The following is a 21379-nucleotide window of genomic DNA, read 5'->3' as shown; positions in this document are numbered from 1 at the left end:
CAGTGAGCCGAGATCACGCCACTGTACTCCAGCCTGGGTGACAGAGTGAGACTTAATCTCGGAAAAAAAAAAAAAAAAGATGTGGAAGAAGAGTATGTTTTAGTTCCATTATATGAAACTCTAACATAATGCTAATATGTTGCTTAAGGCTTTGTACGTAGCTAATGAAATTAAGAGCGAGGAAACGAAAAACTATTCAGGATATTGGCTGGTTGGATGTTAGTTAGAAGAAGTGCTTAGGGAGAAGAGAAGCAGAGGGCAAAAGAAAAACACAGGCTGCAAATATATTGGAAACATTTTAGTCTTAAGCTGGGCAGTGGAGATAAGCTTTCATTTTATTATATTTTTAATTTATATATGTGTTATATGTTCTTTTACTTTCATGAAAATAACTTATACCTTTACAGAAAAGTTTCCAGAAAATAAATTTTTTGAAGAGTTTTGTTTCATTTTTAAATAGGTTTTAAAATACGTATACTCTAATATTCAGAAATAGCATATATAGAATTTCTCTTTATTCATCATTCTCTTTAGGTGTAAATAGTTACAAGTTTACAAACTGAACAGTCTCTATTTCCTGCCCAGTTGACACTTTGGTTTTGCATTAATTTGTTTCTGCCCTATGAGTCTGCCCTATGTGCAATTAAATTTTACTTGAACTGTTTCTACTAATCTCTTGGTATTCAATTCAATTAAAAATTGTTTGTACCTGGAAATCAGACTTTATATGTGTCTGCATGTCTATGCTTTGAGTAAGATGTTTACTATATTCTATATGGAGCGGATAGAAGTCTAGGATTTATTTAATTCTTTTGTGTATTGTGGAAATCCAGTTAATGGTGCAGTTTTGGTGACTTTTAATGTTTTAATTCAAGTGCCACTTTCTCCTTTAGGTGATTTTTAGACTCGATTCTCAAAGCAAGCAATGAGGTTTTTAAAAATTGTAGCCATATCTATTTATATTAGTAAAGTTGAACACTTACAGGTCAAAATGTCATTTCTTTTTGATAACAATGCCTTAAAATACTTGTTTAAAGTTACTGAATTATTCAAGGCTTAAATTAAATTTGACCATGTCCCCAAGATTTCTTTGTTGTTGTTTTGTGTTGTTCTTGTGTGTGTTTTAATATTATAGGCTATCGAGATGGAAATAATTCAGAAGCTTCAGGGACATCCAGAAGAGGTGGAAGAGGTAGTTTCCGAGGTTGCCGTGGAGGATTTGGTCTAGAAAGTCCAAGTTAGTAGTGGATTTGCAAATGATGTGCTTCATCTGTTAAAAAGAAAATGATTTTAAAAAATACGTATCAAAGAAGGTTGTTATGAGGATTATATGAGAATAGCTTAGCTCAGTGACTAATACACGTTAATCACCCACATTATATATAACATTATTTTTTAGACAGATTTAATTGCATATTGGTTAGGTTGAAATACATGAATTTAAAAAATAAGTTTGAGTGACTCAATTATTTAATATTACATACTATTCATTGTTTTAGAGCTTTGATAATATGGCTGACCTTATAAACAGGTGACTTTCTATGTGGCTCTACCTCCCCCCATACCTTCTTTCACCAATGTGGCTTTCTACCTTAAATTTTTCCAGCCATCATTTTTTAGAGATAAGGTACTGACTTCAGAGGTCACTGCTGGAACATATGTGCCTCTAAACAGAGGAGGACAGATTACAAACATAAATTTGTAATAATGATTTAATAGATGTGTAGCAGATTAGAGAATTGTCACCGACAGAAGTTTAGGGATTTTGAAGGGTTACTGTGCAGGACTGGTAAGGTTTGATTTGGCAACAGTGGGAGCAAGGGGTGCTACTTTGAAGAGTAAGTAGTGAAATGATGCAATGTGAAGTTTCTCAGGCAGTTTCTAGAGATTTAACTTGCTTGTATCATATTTTGGCATAATACTGGCACTTATTTATGAAATATTTTAAATACATTTTGAGGAAGTAGTTTGTCATTGAAGGACATTATTTGTAGAGAATTCCTGTGCACAGTACTTAGTTTAACCAGAATAGTATTTTTCTATTTTACCCTGCATCTTTGAACTTCTGATAGCATAACTTGATTTTTTTCTGTTTACTGAACAATTAAAAAACTTCTTCAAAGTAATATAATCTGATTTTACTTTCTGCAAATCAAGATAATGACTTAGACCCAGACGAATGTATGCAGCGCACTGGTGGCCTTTTTGGTTCTAGAAGACCAGCATTAAGTGGCACAGGTGAGAAATAAAACTTATTACTGAATATTAATTATTGATATATGTTTTTAGCACTAGGATTAGTAAACCTAATATATATGTTAAAGTATATTAGTTTGGCTTATGATTTTCTCTGCTTTTAGATCTGTAGGTAAAAATATGTGGACAGTTTTGTCTCCCTTATAAAATTTGTGCAATGTGGATTATTTATTCTGTGTTATCTACCAGTTAATTTGAGATGTGAATTATTAACTAGAGGAATAAAGGATTCTGAGTTAGGGGAAAATGATTTGTGTGATTTGAGGTGAAAATGAAAACACAATTGATGAAAAATGTTCAAATGAGGTTAAGGTTAACGTTTAAACCTAGAAGCCAGGCCTGGTGGCTCATGCCTGTAATCCTAGCAGTTTGGGAGGCCGAGGCAGGTGGATCACTTGAGACCAGGAGTTCGAGACCAGCCTGGCCAACATGGCAAAACCCCATCTCTACTAAAAATACAAACATTAGCTGGGCATGGTGGTATGTGCCTGTAGTTCCAGCTACTCAGGTGCCCGAGGCACAAGAATTGGTTGAACCCGGGAGACGGAAGTTGCAGCGAGCCAAGATCGTGCCACTGCACTCCACAAAAAAAAAAAAAAAAAAAAAAAAAAAAAAAGGTTAAATGTAGAATTAAGAGATGGATGGGTTAAAGGACCAGAATTCCTAAGTAATAACTTTGTTGAATAGAAATAACCACATGGTTTGTGTGCTTGAGTAGCAACTGTGTGTTATCTAAATATTTTGCAAAACAATGCCTTGCAGGTAATGGTGATACTTCTCAAAGCAGAAGTGGCAGTGGAAGTGAACGAGGTAAGTTCTTATTTTGTTTACCTGAAAGAAGTTAAAATCATTGTATTCCAAATTTAATTTTTTTCTGTACTTCACTGGTTGGAAACAAATTTAATTTTTGAAGTTAAAGGTAACTTACTGCTTTTGTACACTGTGAGGAGCATACATTTACACAGCCTGTTTTAGATAGTTCTTTAATACTCTCCAGGTTATTGCCTCTCTGATCCAGCAATTCCATTATAGGAATTATATACTATAGATGTATTTGCAAATACATGTACAAGGATGTTCACTGAAATGTTGTTTATAATAAGTAAAAACTGAAAATCACCTGAAATTCATAAATGAAACACTGTTTAAGTCCGGGTACGGTAGCTCATGACTGTAATTCTAGCACTTTGGGAGGCCTTAGGTGGGTGGATCAAAAGGTCAAGATATCGAGACCATCCTGGCCACCATGGTGAAACCCCCATCTCTACTAAAAATACAAAACTTAGCTGGGTATGGTGGCGCACGCCTGTAGTCCCAGCTACCCAGGAGGCTAAGGCAGGAGAATTGCTTGAACCTGGGAGGTGGAGGTTGCAGTAAGCTGAGATGACACCACTGCACTCCAGCCTGGTGACAGAGCAAGACTCCATCTCAAAATAAAAAACAACTGTTTAATAAAATAATAATCACGAAATGGGATGCTGTGTGGAAGTTAAAGGCTAAGATATAATATGTACAAATCCTTATTAAAACTGTCATGCGCGTCCGTGTGAAGAGACCACCAAACAGGCTTTGTGTGAGCAACATGGCTGTTTATTTCACCTGGGTGCAGGCGGGCTGAGTCCGTAAAGAGAGTCAGTGAAGTGAGATAAGGGTGGGCCGTTTTATAGGATTTGGGTAGGTAAAGGAAAATTAGAGTCAAGGGAGGGTTCTCTGGCGGGCAGGAGTGGGGGTCACAAGGTGCTCAGTGGGGGAGCTTTTTGAGCCAGGATGAGCCAGGAAAAGGAATTTCACAAGATGATAATATCGCTTAAGGCAAGGACAGGCCATTTTCACTTCTTTTGTGGTGGAATGTCATCAGTTAAGGCGAGGCAGGGCATTTGCACTTCTTTTGTGATTCTTCAGTTACTTCAGGCCATCTGGGCGTGTATGTGCAAGTCACAGGTGATGCGATGGCTTGGCTTGGGCTCAGAGGCCTGACAAAAACCATATGCTTTTTCTTATGGAATACTTATGTGATTTGATCTGAAGGATAAAGTTAGCTCAATATATAATTTTGTACTCTTAAAGTTTTTTCTTTTACCTTTTATTTTTCTTTTTTGAGACAGAATCTCGCTCTGTCACCCAGGCTGGCGCTATCTCAGCTCACTGCAACCTCCGCCTTTCGGGTTCAAGCCATTCTCCTGCCTCAGCCTCCCTAGTAGCTGGATTACAGACATCTGCCACCACACCTGGCTAATTTTTGTATTTTTAGTAGAGATGGGCTTTCACCTTTGCCAGGCTGGTCTCAAACTCCTGACCTCAGGTGATCTGCCCGCGTCGGCCTCCCAAAGTGCCAGGATTACAGGCATGAGCCACTGCACCCGACCTTAAAGTTTTTCAAAGTATAAATACTTCAGTGTCATATAAAAGTTTAAATGCTTTCCAGACTAGTAAATTGGTGAAGCTTGCTTGATGTATTTGAAGATTCTCAGTAATCATTAGTCCAAGAGTATTTAGAGTGACATTCCCCCAACCCATGCTGATTCTTGGATTCTTCAATATAGAAAAAGTTTATGAAAGACTAGCTAAACCAAATCTTCTACAAATATTCGCAGCCTATATGAAGGAGGATTTCAAGACCTGTGGACATACAAGATAAGGAAATTAGAGTTCACGTAGAAAAAGTGTTATATCTAATTAGCTTTTGAATTTAATGCAGTCATAGTACCTAAAAGTGGCACAACAGATTACTCGTTATCTAAAAATCAGAAAGGTAGTATATAGAAAGGAGTTAACAGGCCTGATTGTTCATCAAAAATTCATCAGTAAATGAAATTGAAAATCTTACTTAAAAGGCTGTTCCTTGGCTAGTATATATTAGTTAGGGTTCTCTAGAGAGACAGACCAAAAGGAAGGAGGGAGGGAGGAGATGGATGGATGGATGGATGAGAGGGAACTAATTAGAAGCATTGGCTCATGAGATTATGGAGGCTGAGAAAGTCCTATGATAGGCTGTCTGCAAGCTAAGAACCAGGGAAACCGGTAGTGTTGTTCAGTTCAAGTCCAAAGGAACCAGTAAAGTTTTTTTTTTTTTCTTTAAATTCTAGGGGACATGTGCACAACATGCAGGTTTGTCACATAGGTATACATGTGCCATGTTGGTGTGCTACACCCGTCAACTCATCATTTACGTTAGGTATTTCTCCTAGCGCTATCCCTGCACCTGTCCCCCACCTTCCAACAGACCCTGGTGTGTGATATTCCCTTCCTCGTGTCCATGTGTTCTCATTGTTCAGCTCCCACTTACGAGTGAGAACATGCGGTGTTTGGTTTTCTGTCCTTGTGATAGTTTGCTGAGAATGATGAGAACCAGGGAAGTTGATAGTGTAACTCTCAGTTCAGGGCCAAAGACCTGAGAACCTCTTGGTGGGGCAGAGTCAGAGGGCGGGGGATTGCTGGTATAAGCCCTAGAGTCCAAAGGCCAGAGAACCTGGAGTTCTGATGTCCAAGGGCAAGAGAAGAAGGGTATCCCAGCTGCAGAAGAGAGAGAAAATTTGCCTTTCCTCTGCCTTCTTGTTCTATCTGGCCCCCAGCCTATTGGATGGTGTCTGCCCACATTGGATGAGGGTCGATCTTCCTACTCTGTCCACTGATACAAATGCCAGTCTCTTCTAAAACACCTTCACAGACATACCCAGAAATAATGCTTTATCAGCTACCTGGGTATCCCTTAATCTCATCAAATTGACACCACAAATTAACCATCACAGCTAGCATCTGAAAACTTGGATTTGGGACGGGTTCTCAATACCCTAATAGGTAAGAGCAACTCATTGTGCCTAAACCATTTGTGCATTGTGGTTTTTGCTGAATATTTGCTTTCCTTCTGGGAGTCTGGAATTTGGTATGTGCCAGGCAGAAGGTGAGTACATTATTAGCCCCTAATAAAAACCCTGGGTACTAAGTCTCTAATGAGCTTCTGAGTCTCTAATACTCTTCTCTGGTAGAGTTTACATGTGTTGTCACAGCTCATTGCTGGGAGAACTAAGCACATCCTGTGTAACTGCAGTAGAAGACAATTGGAAACTTGTGCCTGGTTTTCTCTGGGTCTATGCACCTTTTTTTTCTGCTGATTGTACTCCCTATTTTTTCACTAATAAATCATAACCATGACTATGACTATATTGAGTCTGGTGAATCCTCCTAGCAATTATTGAACTGGGGATGGTCTTGGGGTCACCCCTCAACACAGGTTCTTTTAGAAAATACATTCCTTTGCTGATTAGGAAAGAAATATAACAGCTTAAACAAAATGTAATATATAATAGTCTCATCTACATAAAATCATTTTGAATACTACAGAAACTAAAAAAGTACAAGATTCTATTTAATTGTCTCAAGTATTTTTAAGAAGGTAATTTAAAGTTTTTTAGAACTTGTTCTCTTTGAAGACAAGCAACGAAAATAAAGATGTGCACAACCTTGCATCTTGACCAATTGTCACTTATGAATTTGTTTAACAGGTGGTTACAGAGGTTTAAATGAAGAAGTAATAACAGGCTCTGGAAAGAGTAAGTTTTCCTGAAACAAGGTATTTAATTTTTGTAGTGAGAGTTCTTTTACCCTTCAATTTTAAAAAAACATGTATATCTTTTTTATTTGATCTCTTTAAGATTCTTGGAAGTCAGAAGCAGAAGGAGGAGAAAGTAGTGATACTCAAGGTATATTAACGTTTATGTGACTCACATGGGAGTATATTGTGTTTTAATAAAAATGCTTAAGTATTTTACTTAAAAATAACGTTATCTTTTAAAAATTTGAGTAGTGAAAACTTTAAAGGTAAGCAGTGGCAAGTTCCATAGTATTTAAAATTTGATCTTGTCAATTTTTGTCTATTTTCTCTTACATTTTCTTTTAGTCTCTGTAACGTACGTTTTGTTTTTAATTTAAATTCCAAGGACCAAAAGTGACCTACATACCGCCGCCTCCACCTGAGGATGAGGACTCCATCTTTGCACATTATCAGACAGGCATAAACTTTGACAAATACGACACTATTCTTGTGGAAGTGTCTGGACATGATGCACCACCAGCAATTCTGGTCAGTGAATTAATTGTTTCTGTATTGGCTGTGTAGCAAACTTTACTTTTAAAATACATTATATAGTTTGTAAAGCTGATATCAACACACGAATTTCACCTCTCGTATCTAAGGTCTTAGATTGGAAATTTAGAGTGATGTCTTACCATCTACAATAGAATTAATTGCTATGTCAAAAGAGAGTAATAGATTTCATCCCTACTCCCCATACCAGGATGAGAATTTTATTTAAACTTCCTTAATATAATACTTTTCCTAGTAACTCAAGATGTTTCCCCAAGATTGTGAGAAAGTGTGTCTTAGGGCAGTGATTTTTCTGAGAGGGGGAGCCCTCTGTCTCCTATTGATAATTATACTTAGAACAAGCCATTACTAGCAGAATTCTTCATATCTCATAGGTTTTAAAGGGGCAGGAAAAATTTTTTAAAACCACCATTTGTGGGGAATACTTCCTGATTCTGTCAAATTATATTATAATATACAGGCTTTGAATATTTGAGTGGCGGCATGTTACTAAAGTCACTTTAGTATATAAAGTAGAATTAAACAGAACTTGGAAAGTAGCTTGAATGAAATATGCTTATAAATGATCTGCATATGATATATAGAATGTAATCACTGCTTTTTTTTTTTAATTTTCAGACTTTTGAAGAAGCTAATCTCTGTCAGACACTGAATAACAACATTGCTAAAGCTGGTTATACTAAGCTTACTCCTGTGCAGAAATACAGTATTCCTATCATACTTGCAGGACGAGATTTGATGGCTTGTGCTCAAACAGGGTCTGGGAAGACTGTAAGTCTTTCCCCACATGTCCAAACTGTTAGGTTTTTTGAGCTTTGGTTCTTCCTTAGTAACTTGGTTTCTTCTTTTGAGTAGAAGGTTTGTAGATGGTTTCAGTGAGCTGTCATAAGTATTGATGGTTTTGCTTCTGATTTTTATTAGGATTTGTGTACTTCTAAAGAAAGAATTCTGAACTATTTCTAGGGTAGTGTTGCAGTCTATAGATGTTTAATCTTTTCTGTGTGCAGCTCTTTCTGAAGCATGGTAGTATCTAAAACAAAGTGTCTGAAAGTCAAAGCAGAGATTATAAAACAGAGAGGAAGAAAGTAATTTCTGTATTATAGCTGGTACACTCTTGAAGTCAAAAGATAAAGAATGAGAAACAGTTACATGCATTGTGCATGATTCCTTAGTATTCAGTGACCTCAGATTATGCTAATTATAAAAGAAGTCTGATGAGACCAGGTTGGTTTTAGGACTAATCTGGGAAATTTGTGTGTTAATTACGACTCCATGAGATGAGACTCTTATTTCTATGATCATAGAGTCCATGAGGTCATACTATTTTAGTCTTAATCAGCCTTCATAGTAGAATTGTAAGGAAATATAGATATTGTATAGCAGCTGATGAGAGTGTTACATATGGTTTTGGAGGTAAAGTTTAGCAAGTGTCTTATTTGCTTAAATGAGAAAACTCTAGCACAAAATTTCTGTTGCCAGATGTAACTTCAGTAAGGGTAATGTGTTCAGTAATACAAATGATGATTTCTAAGTTTTTGCTCTGTGGACCACTTTTGTCATCCATTCTGAGTGATGATTTTATGACCTCAAAAGGACTAACTTAGAGTAATTGTTCACTGTAATGATTTGCAGCAACTACATTTATTATTTTCCTCTATAAATAGGCTAATGTTGTTGATCTGTTTAGAATGCATGGGTATGCTTTTAAAAATACACTGAAAAAATTTGATAGGGTAGATTAGTTTTACCAAATTTTATATTGTATAATAAGAGCATAAAGACCTAAATGTTAAGAACACATTGAAATGAAAGTTGTTTTCATTTTTCATCTTGAATTTCCCAGTGGGATGGAAGTAGAGTCTAAAGGCTATAAGGACATGAGGATTAGCTTTCCATAGGGATAAAAGTGATGTGCTATAAGTTTGTAAAGTAGGCAACTTAACTTCTAGGCGGCTTTTCTCCTCCCAATTTTGGCTCATATGATGCATGATGGAATAACTGCCAGTCGTTTTAAAGAGTTGCAGGAACCAGAGTGTCTTATTGTAGCACCAACTCGAGAATTGGTCAACCAGATTTATTTGGAAGCCAGAAAATTTTCTTTTGGGTAAGTACATCAGAATGCTACTCACAAAATAGTTTTTTCTTTAGAGATTTTTTTCCCCTCACTTTTGGAAGAACTCAGTAATAATGCACTCAAGTAATTTTTAGCATTACTTAAAGTATAATTTTTTATTATCTTGTTTATGGAATCCTTTTTATTTTTAAAAAGAAACATGCTTATTAAAAATTAGGTTAATAGGTTGGACTTGGTGGCTCTTGACTATAATCCCAGTGCTTTGTGAGGCCCAGGCAGGAGGACTGCTTGAGGCCAGGAGATCGAGACCAGCCAGGGTAACATGGTGAGACCCCATCTCTACAAAAAATAAAATAACTAGCCAGCACGTGGTAATGCACACCTGTTGTCCTAGGAGCTTAGGAGGTAGAGGCAGGAAGATTGTTTGAGTCCAGGAGTTTGAGGCTGCAGTGAACTGTGATTGCACCACCACACTCAGCAAGACACTGTCTCTAAAAAAGTAAAATTTTAATTTAAAAAACAGATAATATTAGAAGTAGAAAATAGCGAACATACTGGTATTATTTCTTAGTAGTTTTTAATGTATATTTAAAAATGAACTCAGGGTATTCTAATAATTTCCTATTCTTTTACATAAAACTTTATAATACAGAAAATGCTTATTGCATAATAAGAACTGATTTTTAATGACTTTTAAATTGCCCATGTGCATACATTTTATTTCTCTATTCTGGGATATTTAGGTTTTTTCTAACTTGGGGCTATTGTAAACAGAATTGCAATGTATATCTTGCTACATAGTTTTTCTGTTTTGGCTGGATATGATGGCTTACACCTGTAATCCTAGCACTTTGGGAGGCCAAAATACAAAAATTAGCCAGGTGTAATGGTGCACCCCTGTAGTCCCAGCTACTCGGGAGCCTGAGAGATGGGAGAATTACCCGAGCCTGGGAGGTCGAGGCTGCAGTGAGCTGTGATTGCACCACTACCCTCCAGCCTAGATGACAGACCTTGACTTAAAAAAAAAAAAAAGAAGAAGAAGTTTTCTGTTTTAAGTATTTTCTTAGAATAGAGTTTTATCAGTTTTAATGTTAAAGAGCAGGAACTTATTTTAAAGCTTGCAATTAATGTGTATTTGTGCCTGCAGTGTATCAGAAGTCCAATTTCAGTATACCTTTCGCCAACATTTAGTTATTGCTGCTTAACAAACTCCCTTAAAACATAGTTGCTTTCAACAATAAACATTTACTGTCTCACCATTTGAGGGGCTTAGGAATTGGGGAACAGCTTGGCTTAGCTGGGCCCTTCTGTGTTAAGAGTTTCTTATGAGATTGTAGACGAGATGTCAACCAATCCTGGTTGACAAGATTTTCAACCAGACAAGATGTCAAGCCAGTCATCTGAGGGCTTCACTGGATCTCTCCGTAGGGATGCATGATTAAATGGCACTGGCTTCCCCTAGATTGAGTGATCAGTAAGAACAAAGAGGTGGCTGTAATAGCTTTTATGAAATAGTCCCAGAAGTCACACATTGTCATTCTGCCACATTGTAAGAAGTAAGTCACTAAGTTTGACCCCACTCAGGAGTGGCTTATTGGAACTAGTGCAAAATTGAAAGTGCAGGTCCTTTGTTGTAAAATTATTACAAATTTCAGGGCAGTGACAGCAGAGCGTTATAAATGAAGCACAGGGTTCTTCTAAACTTGGAACTCTGTGTGACTGGACAGGTTGCACACTCATGAGGCTAGCCTTGCCCACACTGAAGGGGAAAGGTAGAATCCATATTTGAAGGAAGAAATACATTGAAGAATTTGTATATGTATGTTAAAACCACCACAGGTGATCTTATTTTTTTTCCATGCTTGTCAAAATCACTTTAATATCAAACCTGATAGATCTTTTGGAAAAACGTGGATTGCTTATAAAACGTGGAGTGTTTATATCTTGCTAATCCTCATGTACCATGTTGCTTTCAGGCTTTTAAATCAAGTAAAAGGTCTCGGAAATCACCACTAAATAACTTACTCATGTAATGAAGTACCACCTGTTCCCCCAAAAGTATTGTAATTTTTTTTAAAATCAAGTAAAATATCACATTTTTTGTTTGTTTTTTTAGGTGGAGACTCGCTGTGTTGCCCAGGCTGGAGTAGAGTGGCGGGATCTTGGCTCACCACAACCTCTGCATCCCGGGTTCAAGCGATTCTCCTGCCTCAGCCACTGAGTAGCTGGGATTATAGGCACATGCTACCATGCTTGGCCAATTTTTTGCATTTTTAGTAGAGACTGGATTTCACCATGTTGGCCAGGCTGGTCTCAAACTTCTGACCTCGGGTGATCTGCCTGCCTTGGCCTCCCAAAGTGCTGGGATTACAGGCGTTAGTCACTGCACCCAGCCATAATTTAATATTTTTTTTAGATAGTTGAATGTTTTTTCTTTTTGGATTTTTTTTTTTCTTTTTTTTTTTTTTTGAGACGGAGTCTCGCTCTGTCGCCCAGGCTGGAGTGCAGTGGCCGGATCTCAGCTCACTGCAAGCTCCGCCTCCCGGGTTCCCTCCATTCTCCTGCCTCAGCCTCCCGAGTAGCTGGGACTACAGGCGCCCGCCACCTCGCCCGGCTAGTTTTTTTGTATTTTTTAGTAGAAACGAGGTTTCACCATGTTAGCCAGGATGGTCTCGATCTCCTGACCTCATGATCCGCCCGTCTCGGCCTCCCAAAGTGCTGGGATTACAGGCTTGAGCCACCGCGCCTGGCTGGATTTTGTTTTATATCTTGTTAGAAACAGATGCCTAATTTTTAAATAACTAGAAAGTAACATTTAGTTTTCTTGTTAATAGGACTTGTGTAAGAGCTGTTGTTATATACGGGGGAACCCAGCTGGGGCATTCAATTCGACAAATAGTACAAGGCTGTAATATATTATGTGCTACTCCTGGAAGACTGATGGATATCATAGGCAAAGAAAAGGTACGCCATATAGGAATAATGAAGTTGTGAGATTGATCCTTTTTTTTTGGTATGGGAAAAGGAAAGAATGAGGTAAAGACAGATGTATTTACTAGAGCACCATTTATGTGTTAGCCTCCATCACATTCTTTGAATGCATTCTTATATAATTCTCAAGATAATCGCAACAGGGAATAGTGTTTTCTAATTTATACTTGGGAAAACAAACTCATTGAGATTATGTAATTTATTTTAAAAATCCCTCAGTTAGCTCTAGTAAGTATAGAACTAATGTTAGAATCTGGGTCTGGTTCCAGAATCCATATTCTATGTCCCACTACACTGGGGGAAAAATGTAGTTAGTAACTTTCTATCTGGTTTCATACATGTCTTGGGGAAATAGTTTTTCTCCTGTAAGAAACCCTTTGTGGCATCAATAATTCTGTCTCCTGTGTAAGCATGGGAATGATATTAACCAGGATTGTTAATTTTCTAAATCTTTAAAAAGATTTTAGGGTCATGTACTTACTTAGGAATTCATATACCATATTTTCACATCTCTAAATCAGTACTTTCAGTTCACCTTAATGAACCAGATACACTTTTTAAAAACTCTTTCAAGGGTCCTTCTGAGTTAAAAGTCTTTTCTTTTCTTTTTTTTCTGAGACAGAGTCTTGCTCAGTCACCCAGGCTGGAGTGCAGTGGCACGATCTCAGCTCACTGCAAGCTCTGCCTCCCAGGTTCACGTCATTCTCCTGCCTCAGCCTCCGGAGTAACTGGGACTACAGGCGCCTGCCACCACGCCTGGCTAATTTTTTTTTGTTTGTATTTTTAGTAGAGACGGGGTTTCACTGTGTTAACCAGGATGGTCTCTATCTCCCGACCTCGTGATACGCCCGTCTCAGCTTCCCAAAGTGCTGGGATTACAGGCGTGAGCCACTTCAGCCTCCGGAGTAACTGGGACTACAGGCATGTGCCACTTGGGAGGCTGAGGCAGGAGAATCACTTGAACCCAGGAGGCAGAGGTTGCAGTGAGCTGAGCTTGTGCCACTGCACTCCAACCTGGGCAACAGAGAAAGACTCCGTCTCAAAAAAAAAAGGTGCAGTTAAGAACTTTTAAGTAATTGCAGAAATTTTATTGCACAGTGTTGATCTAGACGTTTGGTTTCTTTTAGACTTAATTTTAAAAATGCTTTATAACAGAAAATTGAACTGAAATAATGCAGTAATATCTAAGCATAACAATTCTCATTTTATACACCAATTTCTAGTCTTTGTTCTTCACAGTATTTTAACAGTTGGAATTGTGGAGAATAGTTTAATATAAACTAATATGCATTTTCTCTTTTACCTTCGAAAATATCCTTAAAGATTGGTCTCAAACAGATCAAATATTTAGTTTTGGATGAAGCTGATCGCATGTTGGATATGGGTTTTGGTCCAGAAATGAAGAAGTTAATTTCTTGCCCAGGAATGCCATCAAAGGAACAGCGCCAAACCCTTATGTTCAGTGCAACTTTTCCAGAGGAAATTCAAAGGTTAAGTTTTTTTCTTAAAAATAATTTGGTTATATACATACTTTTATCAAAGTGGAAGCAATGTGAATATCCTATTTTTAGAGATTTGTCTTTAAGATTTTAATATAGGTAGTTTAAAAAGTGATGTATTTCTAAAATGTTTACCACATTTTCCATTGTTTGTTACCTTTATTCCTGGCTTTGTGTTAACATCACATTTTATTTAAAAAGTGTGTGTGTGTGTGTGTGTGTGTGTGTGTGTGTGTGTGTGTGTGTTGCATAGAATGCAGCTAGGGTTTAATAAGTGCTTACTAAATGAAGTTATTTGTATTATTATGCCTTCTTTTCAAACCTAAATGTATAGGATTTGGGAGAACTGAGGCTTTGGTAGAAAATTCATATACCAATTATTGGCAGATATTTGAAGATCATGTTATATACCATGTGGTCTAGTGAATTCAGAGATTAGGGTGACACATCCCTACTGGAATGGTGACTCTTTTTCCTGCCAGCCCCTTGTCTCAAGGAGCCAGAAGTGCCCAGGCAACGACAGAAGCTTATACAGATGGTCCTGTGGGTCAATGTATGATTTTATGATTTTTCAACTTTGTAATGGATTATCATAGGTATTAATTGCATTTTTGACTTAAGATATTTTGGACTTACAATAGGTTTTTCAGGATGTTAACCCTGTTGTAAGTGGGGAACCATCTGTAATTCAGCAGGACTCTTGCTATTTTCTCTAGTGGAACTGTTTTCTCTTTGGGAACCAAGACCTCAAAACCTATAGAACGTAAAGTTGGTGGACAAGAAGGGATGGGAAGCATAGATTTCCCAAGTGGGTCATTGAGAGTGATGATAGGTGGGCCTGTATTGCTTGCTTTCCTGGATTCCCAGACTCATGCACCATGTATAGATATTTGATTTGAAGAATTACTGTGTCGTGTTGGATAATGCCCTGTCTTCATAAAGACTTGCCTCCAAACTGGCCCTTGAACTTTTTTTTCTGCAGATAGTTCCAGTGTTCTCTCAGGTTGGCAGTTTCTGAGTGATGCAGTATATATTATCTGTGAATCCTATGGTTATGGGCCTGTACCAACGCCTCTTTTGCTTTAAAGTTGGTCCCCTGGTTTGATAGAATGTTAACATGGGATCCTGTGCTAGTATATCAAACATTCCCAAGCCCTTGAATAGTGGTGCTGGCTATTGATCTATTTTTTATGTGGTAAATCTTTGTGTAAAGTTAGGAAGAGTTCTTTATTGAGGGAAAATAGAACTCATAAGACAGCATTAGGTCAATTGGCAGGATATTTTTCTTTCTTAGTGATACATAAAACAATCATTTCTTAACAGTTGAATAGTATTTCCTTCTTTCCTTCCTTTCCTTTTTCCTTTCCTGTCCTTTTTTTTTTTTTTTTTTTTTCATTTGAGACGAAGTCTTGCTCAGTCGCCCAGGCTGGAGTGAAATGGTGTGATCTTGGCTCACTGAAACCTCCATCTCCTGGGTTCAAGCGATTCTCCTGCCTCAGCCACCCGAGTAGCTGGGATTACAGGCACCTGCCACCACGCCTGGTTAATTTTTTTTTTTTTTGTATTTTTAGTAGAGATGGGGTTTCACCATGTTGGCCAGGCTGGTCTCAGAATCCTGACCTCAGGTGATCTGCCCGCCTCGGCCTCCCAAAGTGCTGGGATTACAGGCATGAGCCACCGCACCCTGCCTTGGATAGTATTTTCAACTGGAGATAGGGTATTTGCATTCCCACCATTTGCTTTGGTAACTATTTAATTAGCAGCCTGACTCTTTTTAGATTTACCCTGAAATGGGAAAGTATTTGTATGCTGACCACCCAAAATGGCAGACGTGTACTACTGTCAGTAATATTTGTTGAGGATCTTTTGTGAATCATATTTGATTATAAGCTTTGGGGATATATGTTAAACAAAATAAGCTCTTATCTGACCTTGGGTTGTTTACATTCTTTGCTTCCTGACTCTTCCTCAATTGCTTCATTGTCTGCTCTTAAATGTTACCAGTTGCCCATCATTCTGTGCAAAGTCCTTTTCTCATTCTGCATTTTCCCTGAGTTATGGTATATCCATTCCCTTGGCTTCTAGTTATACGTGTAACTCTGCCATGGCTTCTAGTTATACCTGTAACTCTCCCAGATTTCTTCCCTGTATTCCTAATCTCTCTCTGTAGCCCCAGACTTTTTTTTTTTTTTTTTTTTGAGACAGAGTTTCTTTCTTGTTGCCCAGGCTAGAGTACAATGGCACGATATCAGTTCACCACAGCCTCCGCCTCCAGGGTTCAAGTGATTCTGCCTCAGCCTCCCCAGTGGCTGGGATTACAGGCATGCACCACCACATCTGGCTAATTTCGTATTTTTAGTAGAGATGGGGTTTCCCCATGTTGGTCAGGCTGGTCTTGAACTCCTGACCTCAGGTGATCCGCCCGCCTCAGCCTCCTGAAGTGTTGAGATTGTAAGTGTGAGCCACCAAACCCGGCCCAGACTTTCAAATTTAACTTCTTGGGGTGTTTTTTCTCTCAGATGAATAACTAGTAACTCACGTTCATGTCCAAAACAGAATGCAATTTTTCTTCAGCTCCCTTTTTCCAGTTTTCTTTATTCTGGTTATTGGCATCATGATCTTTTGAAGCCAGAAATTTTTGAATCATGGTGATTCTTCTCTCACAGTCTTTTAACTCCACTTTTAAAAATACTCAACTTGGGCCAGGCGTGGTAGTTCATGCCTATAATCCCAACACTTTGGGGAGGCTAAGGTGGGAGGAGCATTTGAGCCTAGAAGTTCAGGCCCAGCCTGGGCAACATAGTGAGACCCTGTCTATGTAAAAAAAATTTTTTTTTAATTAGCTAGGTGTGGTGACATGCACCTGTAGGTTCAGCTACTCAGGAGGCTAAAGTGGGAGGATGTTTTGAGCCCAGGAAGTTGAGGCTGCAGTGATCCATGGTTGTGCCACTATACTCTGGCCTGGGCAGCAGAGTAAGACCCTGTCTCAGTACAACGTGGCAGTGATATTAGGGTTCTCCAGAAGGACAGAACCAATAATATATATATATAGATATAAAAGGAAGTTTATAGGGAAAATTGGCTCACACAATCACAAGATAAAGTCCCATGATAGGCTATCTGCAAGCTGGAGAAGAGAGAAACCAGTAGTAGCTCAGTCCAAGTCTGAAAGCCTCAAAACCAAGTAAGCTGATAGATCCCCCAAGAAGCCGCTGGTGCATGTCCCAGAGTCCAAAGTCTGAAGAACCTGGAGTATGATGTCCAAGGGCAGGAGGAGTAGAAGCAAGCATCCAGCATGGGAAGAAGAAAGAGAGCCAGAAGACTCAGCAAGCAAAGTTACCCCACCTTCTTCTGCCTGCGTCGTTGTAACCGCACTGGTAGCCACCTGGATGGTGTCCACCCACATTTAGGGTGGGCCTTCTTCCGGTCTACCAACTGAAATGTCAGTCTCCTCTGGTAGCACCCTCAGAGACACATCCAGAAACAGTTTTTCACTGACCATCTAGGCATCCCTCAATCTAGTCAAGTTGACACCAAATATTAACCATTACAGCAGTAATCTCTAAAATATTTCATATCTGTTAGCTTCTTCTCTATTTCCCACCTTAATTTAGGTCCTTATCAGTTTTGCCCTGCTCACTGGAAGTGGCTTTTTAACCTGTCTCCCTGCTTCTAGTGTCACTTCTGCATTAGTGGCAATGCCAAAATAAATTCTGATTCTTTTAGACATTTATTTAAAATAAACCTTCCCATATCTTTCCATCTTCATAGACTGATTTTTAAACTCTTTAACACATGACAATCTCAGGCTTACCTGCTGCTTTCTTACCTGGAGTCGTGTGTTTCTAATCTACTAGAGCTAGAGCTATTTCCTCTTGGCTGAGAAAGCTGAATTTTACTTTTCTCATTATTTGTGCTTGTTTCTTCTTTCCTTCTGCATAGAATGGCTTTCCCCAATCGTTAGTGTTCCACATTCTTGCCTGCTGCTTCCCTAGATCAACCTAGATCAAGCTTCAAACTTGAAGCCTTTTTTTTTTTTTTGAGGTAAGGTCTCACTCTTGTTGCCCAGGCTGGAGTTCAGAGGCACAATCATGGTTCACTGCCATCTCGACCTTCCTGACTCAAGCCATCCTAGGCCCACCTCAGCCTTCTGGGTAGCTGGGACTACAGGTGTGCGCATACGCACCTGGCTAATTTTTTATTTTTTGTAGATTTGGGGTTTCACCATATTGGCGAGAATGGTCTCAAACTCCTGGACTCAAGTGGTCCACATGCCTTGGCCTTCCAAAGTGCTGGGATTATAGGCATGAGCCACTGTGCCCCGCCTCAAACTTGAGGATTTTTCTAAATAGGCATCATTTCATCCATTTCCTGCCAGTGTATCTTGTGAAAGAAACTGTTTAAGTCACTTTGTACATTTCTTGGAACATAGTGTTCAGTAAACATTATTCTAACACTAAAATTGTAATTTTTTAAATATATCTTTCCTACTTGATGTGATGACCTCATAGGCTAACACCATGTTCATCTTTCTACTCCCAGTACCTTGTATACATGACACAAAACACTCTGTAGTTTTAGTGAAGGAAAAGAATGATGGAGAATTTCAGATGATTTCAACTTTTGTGCCTGGGTGACAGAGTGACTCTAAAAGAAGGCAAAAAAAAAAGCTTTTCTTTTATGATAAGAGATGAAGTAAGGAGAAAGAAGAAGCAGTGATTTATTAAGATTCTGGATATGCTAAATTTGAGCTATTTTCATGAAGGAGCCAGCTGGTAAATAAGGGACTGCTACATAGGAGGGAGAAGCATTGAAGAGAGATTTGAACCTCCCCATTTATCCCTAAAAACTCATCTTTCTCATTAGCAACTTTGTCCACTCCCCCATGTTTCTATGTGATCTAAAGCAAGACTTCTCAGTTGCATGCTGATAGTGAGTTAACTATGTGTCAAGATATTGATACCCTTAACCTTTGGGGCAGGCACACCTATCCTGATTCCACTATGTCTCTGGGCCTTTCATCCTGTCTCACTTGTTTTGCCCAATTGTGCCTTGTAAATACTACTTTCTATGTGTGTCATGACATAGAGAGCACTGACCTAAGATCTGGTTTGCTTGAAATCATTCATTTGAAGTAGAGTAATTTAATAGGTAATATTTTCAGAAAACAACTAATAATAGCATACATGAAAACAACTAATAATAGCGTACATAAAAACAATGAGTGGAGAACAGAATTTGTGCCTTAGGCTTACATTTCAGTTTTTACTAAAAAATAATTCCTGCTTATTGCAGTTTATTTCTTTTAGTTGATGCTTTTTTTAAGTGTTATACACATATTTTATATAGTTTTGCGTGGATAGCAAATCCACTTGTAATTACCATATACATACTGTGACAAACTTTTTCTCTAGTAGTTATGTATTTTGCAAAATCCTAATATTTTATACTGATCTTTCAAAATAGTACTTGGGTGATATAAGTAACCAACCATCTTATAGCTGTCATAATCTGCTGTCTGATTAATATTGAGATAGCACCTACAGGAATTCAGTGGATATTATGGATACTAATGGAGAGGAGGATAAGTTAAAGAATAATCTTTTGTTTTTCAAGGTTGGCTGCAGAGTTTTTAAAGTCGAATTATCTGTTTGTTGCTGTTGGACAAGTGGGTGGAGCATGTAGAGATGTTCAGCAGACCGTTCTCCAAGTTGGCCAGTTCTCAAAAAGAGAAAAACTTGTTGAAATTCTACGAAACATAGGTATCTTATGTTGATACATTTTTTGTCATGATTTTTTTAAATGAATAATTTTTAAAAATCACTCAAGAATTGTTTGGTCTGATAAGTTTGTTTGAATTCTCTCTCCCTCTAGAGCTCTTTTATAAAAAATGTTATGATTCAGTTTTCTGGGTAAATTATATAAAAATACAGTCCTTTCTCCACCATTAAGTTTGAAAATAGGAAGGATTTGAGACTGCATTTTAATTATTCCACCAGAAGTATATCTATTTTTTGTTTTAGGAAACTAGAAAGGCTTAGTAGTGACACATGTTTACATCACACTATTACTCCATCAAAAGCAGATTATTTTTCTGTTTCTGGTTCCTAGTTCTTGCTTCCTAAGGCTTCCCAAATTCATAGATTTGAATAACTTTTTAGCTAAAAGGGGCTTAAGATCTAGTTGTCTTCCTTCACAATATCTGTGGGAAATTTTTTTTCTCTACTCCCCCAATCAATTTTTATTTTTATTTTATTATTTTTTTAGAGACATGGTATCACTTTGTTGCCTGGCCTGAAATAATTGTATAGTCATAGTTCACGGCAGCCTGAAACTCCTGGCCTCAAGTGACCTTCCCACCTCAGCTTCCCAAGTAGCTAGGACGATAGGCATGTACCATCATGCCGGCTAATTCTTTATTATTTTTTTGTAGAGATAGAGGTCACACTGTTGACCAGCCTGGTCTTGAACTGTTGGCCTCGATCTTCCCACCTTGTCCTCCCAAAGTGCTGAGGTTATAGCCATGAGCCACTGTACTCACCCCAATTTTACTTTTTATTATTTTTATTTTTTTGAGGCAGAGCCTTGCTTTATTGCCAGGGCTGGAGTGCAGTAGCATGACCACAGCTCATTGCAGCCTCAAGCCCCCAGGCTTAAGCAGTTCTCCCACGTCAGTCTCCTGAGTAGCTCAGACTACAGGCGTGCACCACCATGCCCAGCCAATTTTTTAGTTGTTGTAGACATGGGGTTTTTACCATGTTGCCCAGGCTGGTTTTGAACTCCTGGGCTCAAGTGATCCACTCACACTGGCCTTCCAAAGTGCTGGGGTTACAGGCGTAAGCCGCCATTCCTGGCCCAATTTTTATTTTTGAAGTCTTGATTTTTTAGTTTGGTTGTTTAAGATAGCCTTATTTTGAGACTGGAAACCAAAAATGTAAATATGTTCATTTTAGTACCTTCTGATTACCTCACAGGCTAGATCTACTTATTATGTTATACTTTCCCCATCCACACCCTCCATTTTAGTACTTGCGTTTCAGCTTGAATGTCAGTGTTGAGACAGAGGAATGTGAAGGTGGCTCATCTTTTAATTTCCAATAATGAGCAAGAAGAAGAAATGGAAAGGTGACTTTAAAAGCACTTACAGGCTTCTAGTCTTTAGTTTGTGCTGAGTTTTATAAAAACTTTTAAAAACCAAATACTCATCTTGAGTTTGAGAAATTTTATTGGTTGGCTTCATCAAGTGTTTCATAATATACACTAATAGCATATAAAAATAATAATAGCTATGGGCCACATATCATTCTAATTATTGTACGTGTATTAGCTCATTTAATTCTCAAAACAACCTTATGAAGTAGATTTTGTCATTATCCCCATTTTAGGGATGAAGAAACAAATATAGAGGAGTCAAGTAACTTGCCCACCATAAGTCGATGCTGCTAATGCAGAAGA

General features: G+C 38.2%; 1 protein-coding gene across 4 annotated transcripts in view; it reads left to right on the top strand.

The window, feature by feature from the left end:
• DDX4 (DEAD-box helicase 4) overlaps positions 1-21379 on the top strand; it is a 73839-nt gene that overhangs the window by 40385 nt on the left and 12075 nt on the right. For 2 of the 4 annotated variants that reach the window (XM_023210437.1, XM_023210436.2), the window contains 11 exons: positions 1136-1237; positions 2158-2238; positions 3019-3066; positions 6759-6806; positions 6909-6956; positions 7194-7336; positions 7979-8131; positions 9310-9464; positions 12269-12398; positions 13749-13915; positions 19541-19686. In XM_023210437.1, coding sequence (XP_023066205.1) covers positions 1136-1237; positions 2158-2238; positions 3019-3066; positions 6759-6806; positions 6909-6956; positions 7194-7336; positions 7979-8131; positions 9310-9464; positions 12269-12398; positions 13749-13915; positions 19541-19686 — 1221 coding nt within the window. The remainder of the gene's footprint in view (positions 1-1135; positions 1238-2157; positions 2239-3018; positions 3067-6758; positions 6807-6908; positions 6957-7193; positions 7337-7978; positions 8132-9309; positions 9465-12268; positions 12399-13748; positions 13916-19540; positions 19687-21379) is intronic. The other 2 variants (XM_023210438.1, XM_023210439.1) reach the window with 2 other exon arrangements.

Source organism: Piliocolobus tephrosceles, chromosome 4 (assembly GCF_002776525.5).
Source record: "Piliocolobus tephrosceles isolate RC106 chromosome 4, ASM277652v3, whole genome shotgun sequence".
NCBI classification, from domain to species: Eukaryota; Metazoa; Chordata; class Mammalia; order Primates; family Cercopithecidae; genus Piliocolobus; species Piliocolobus tephrosceles.
This window is presented reverse-complemented; position numbering and strand designations above follow the sequence as displayed.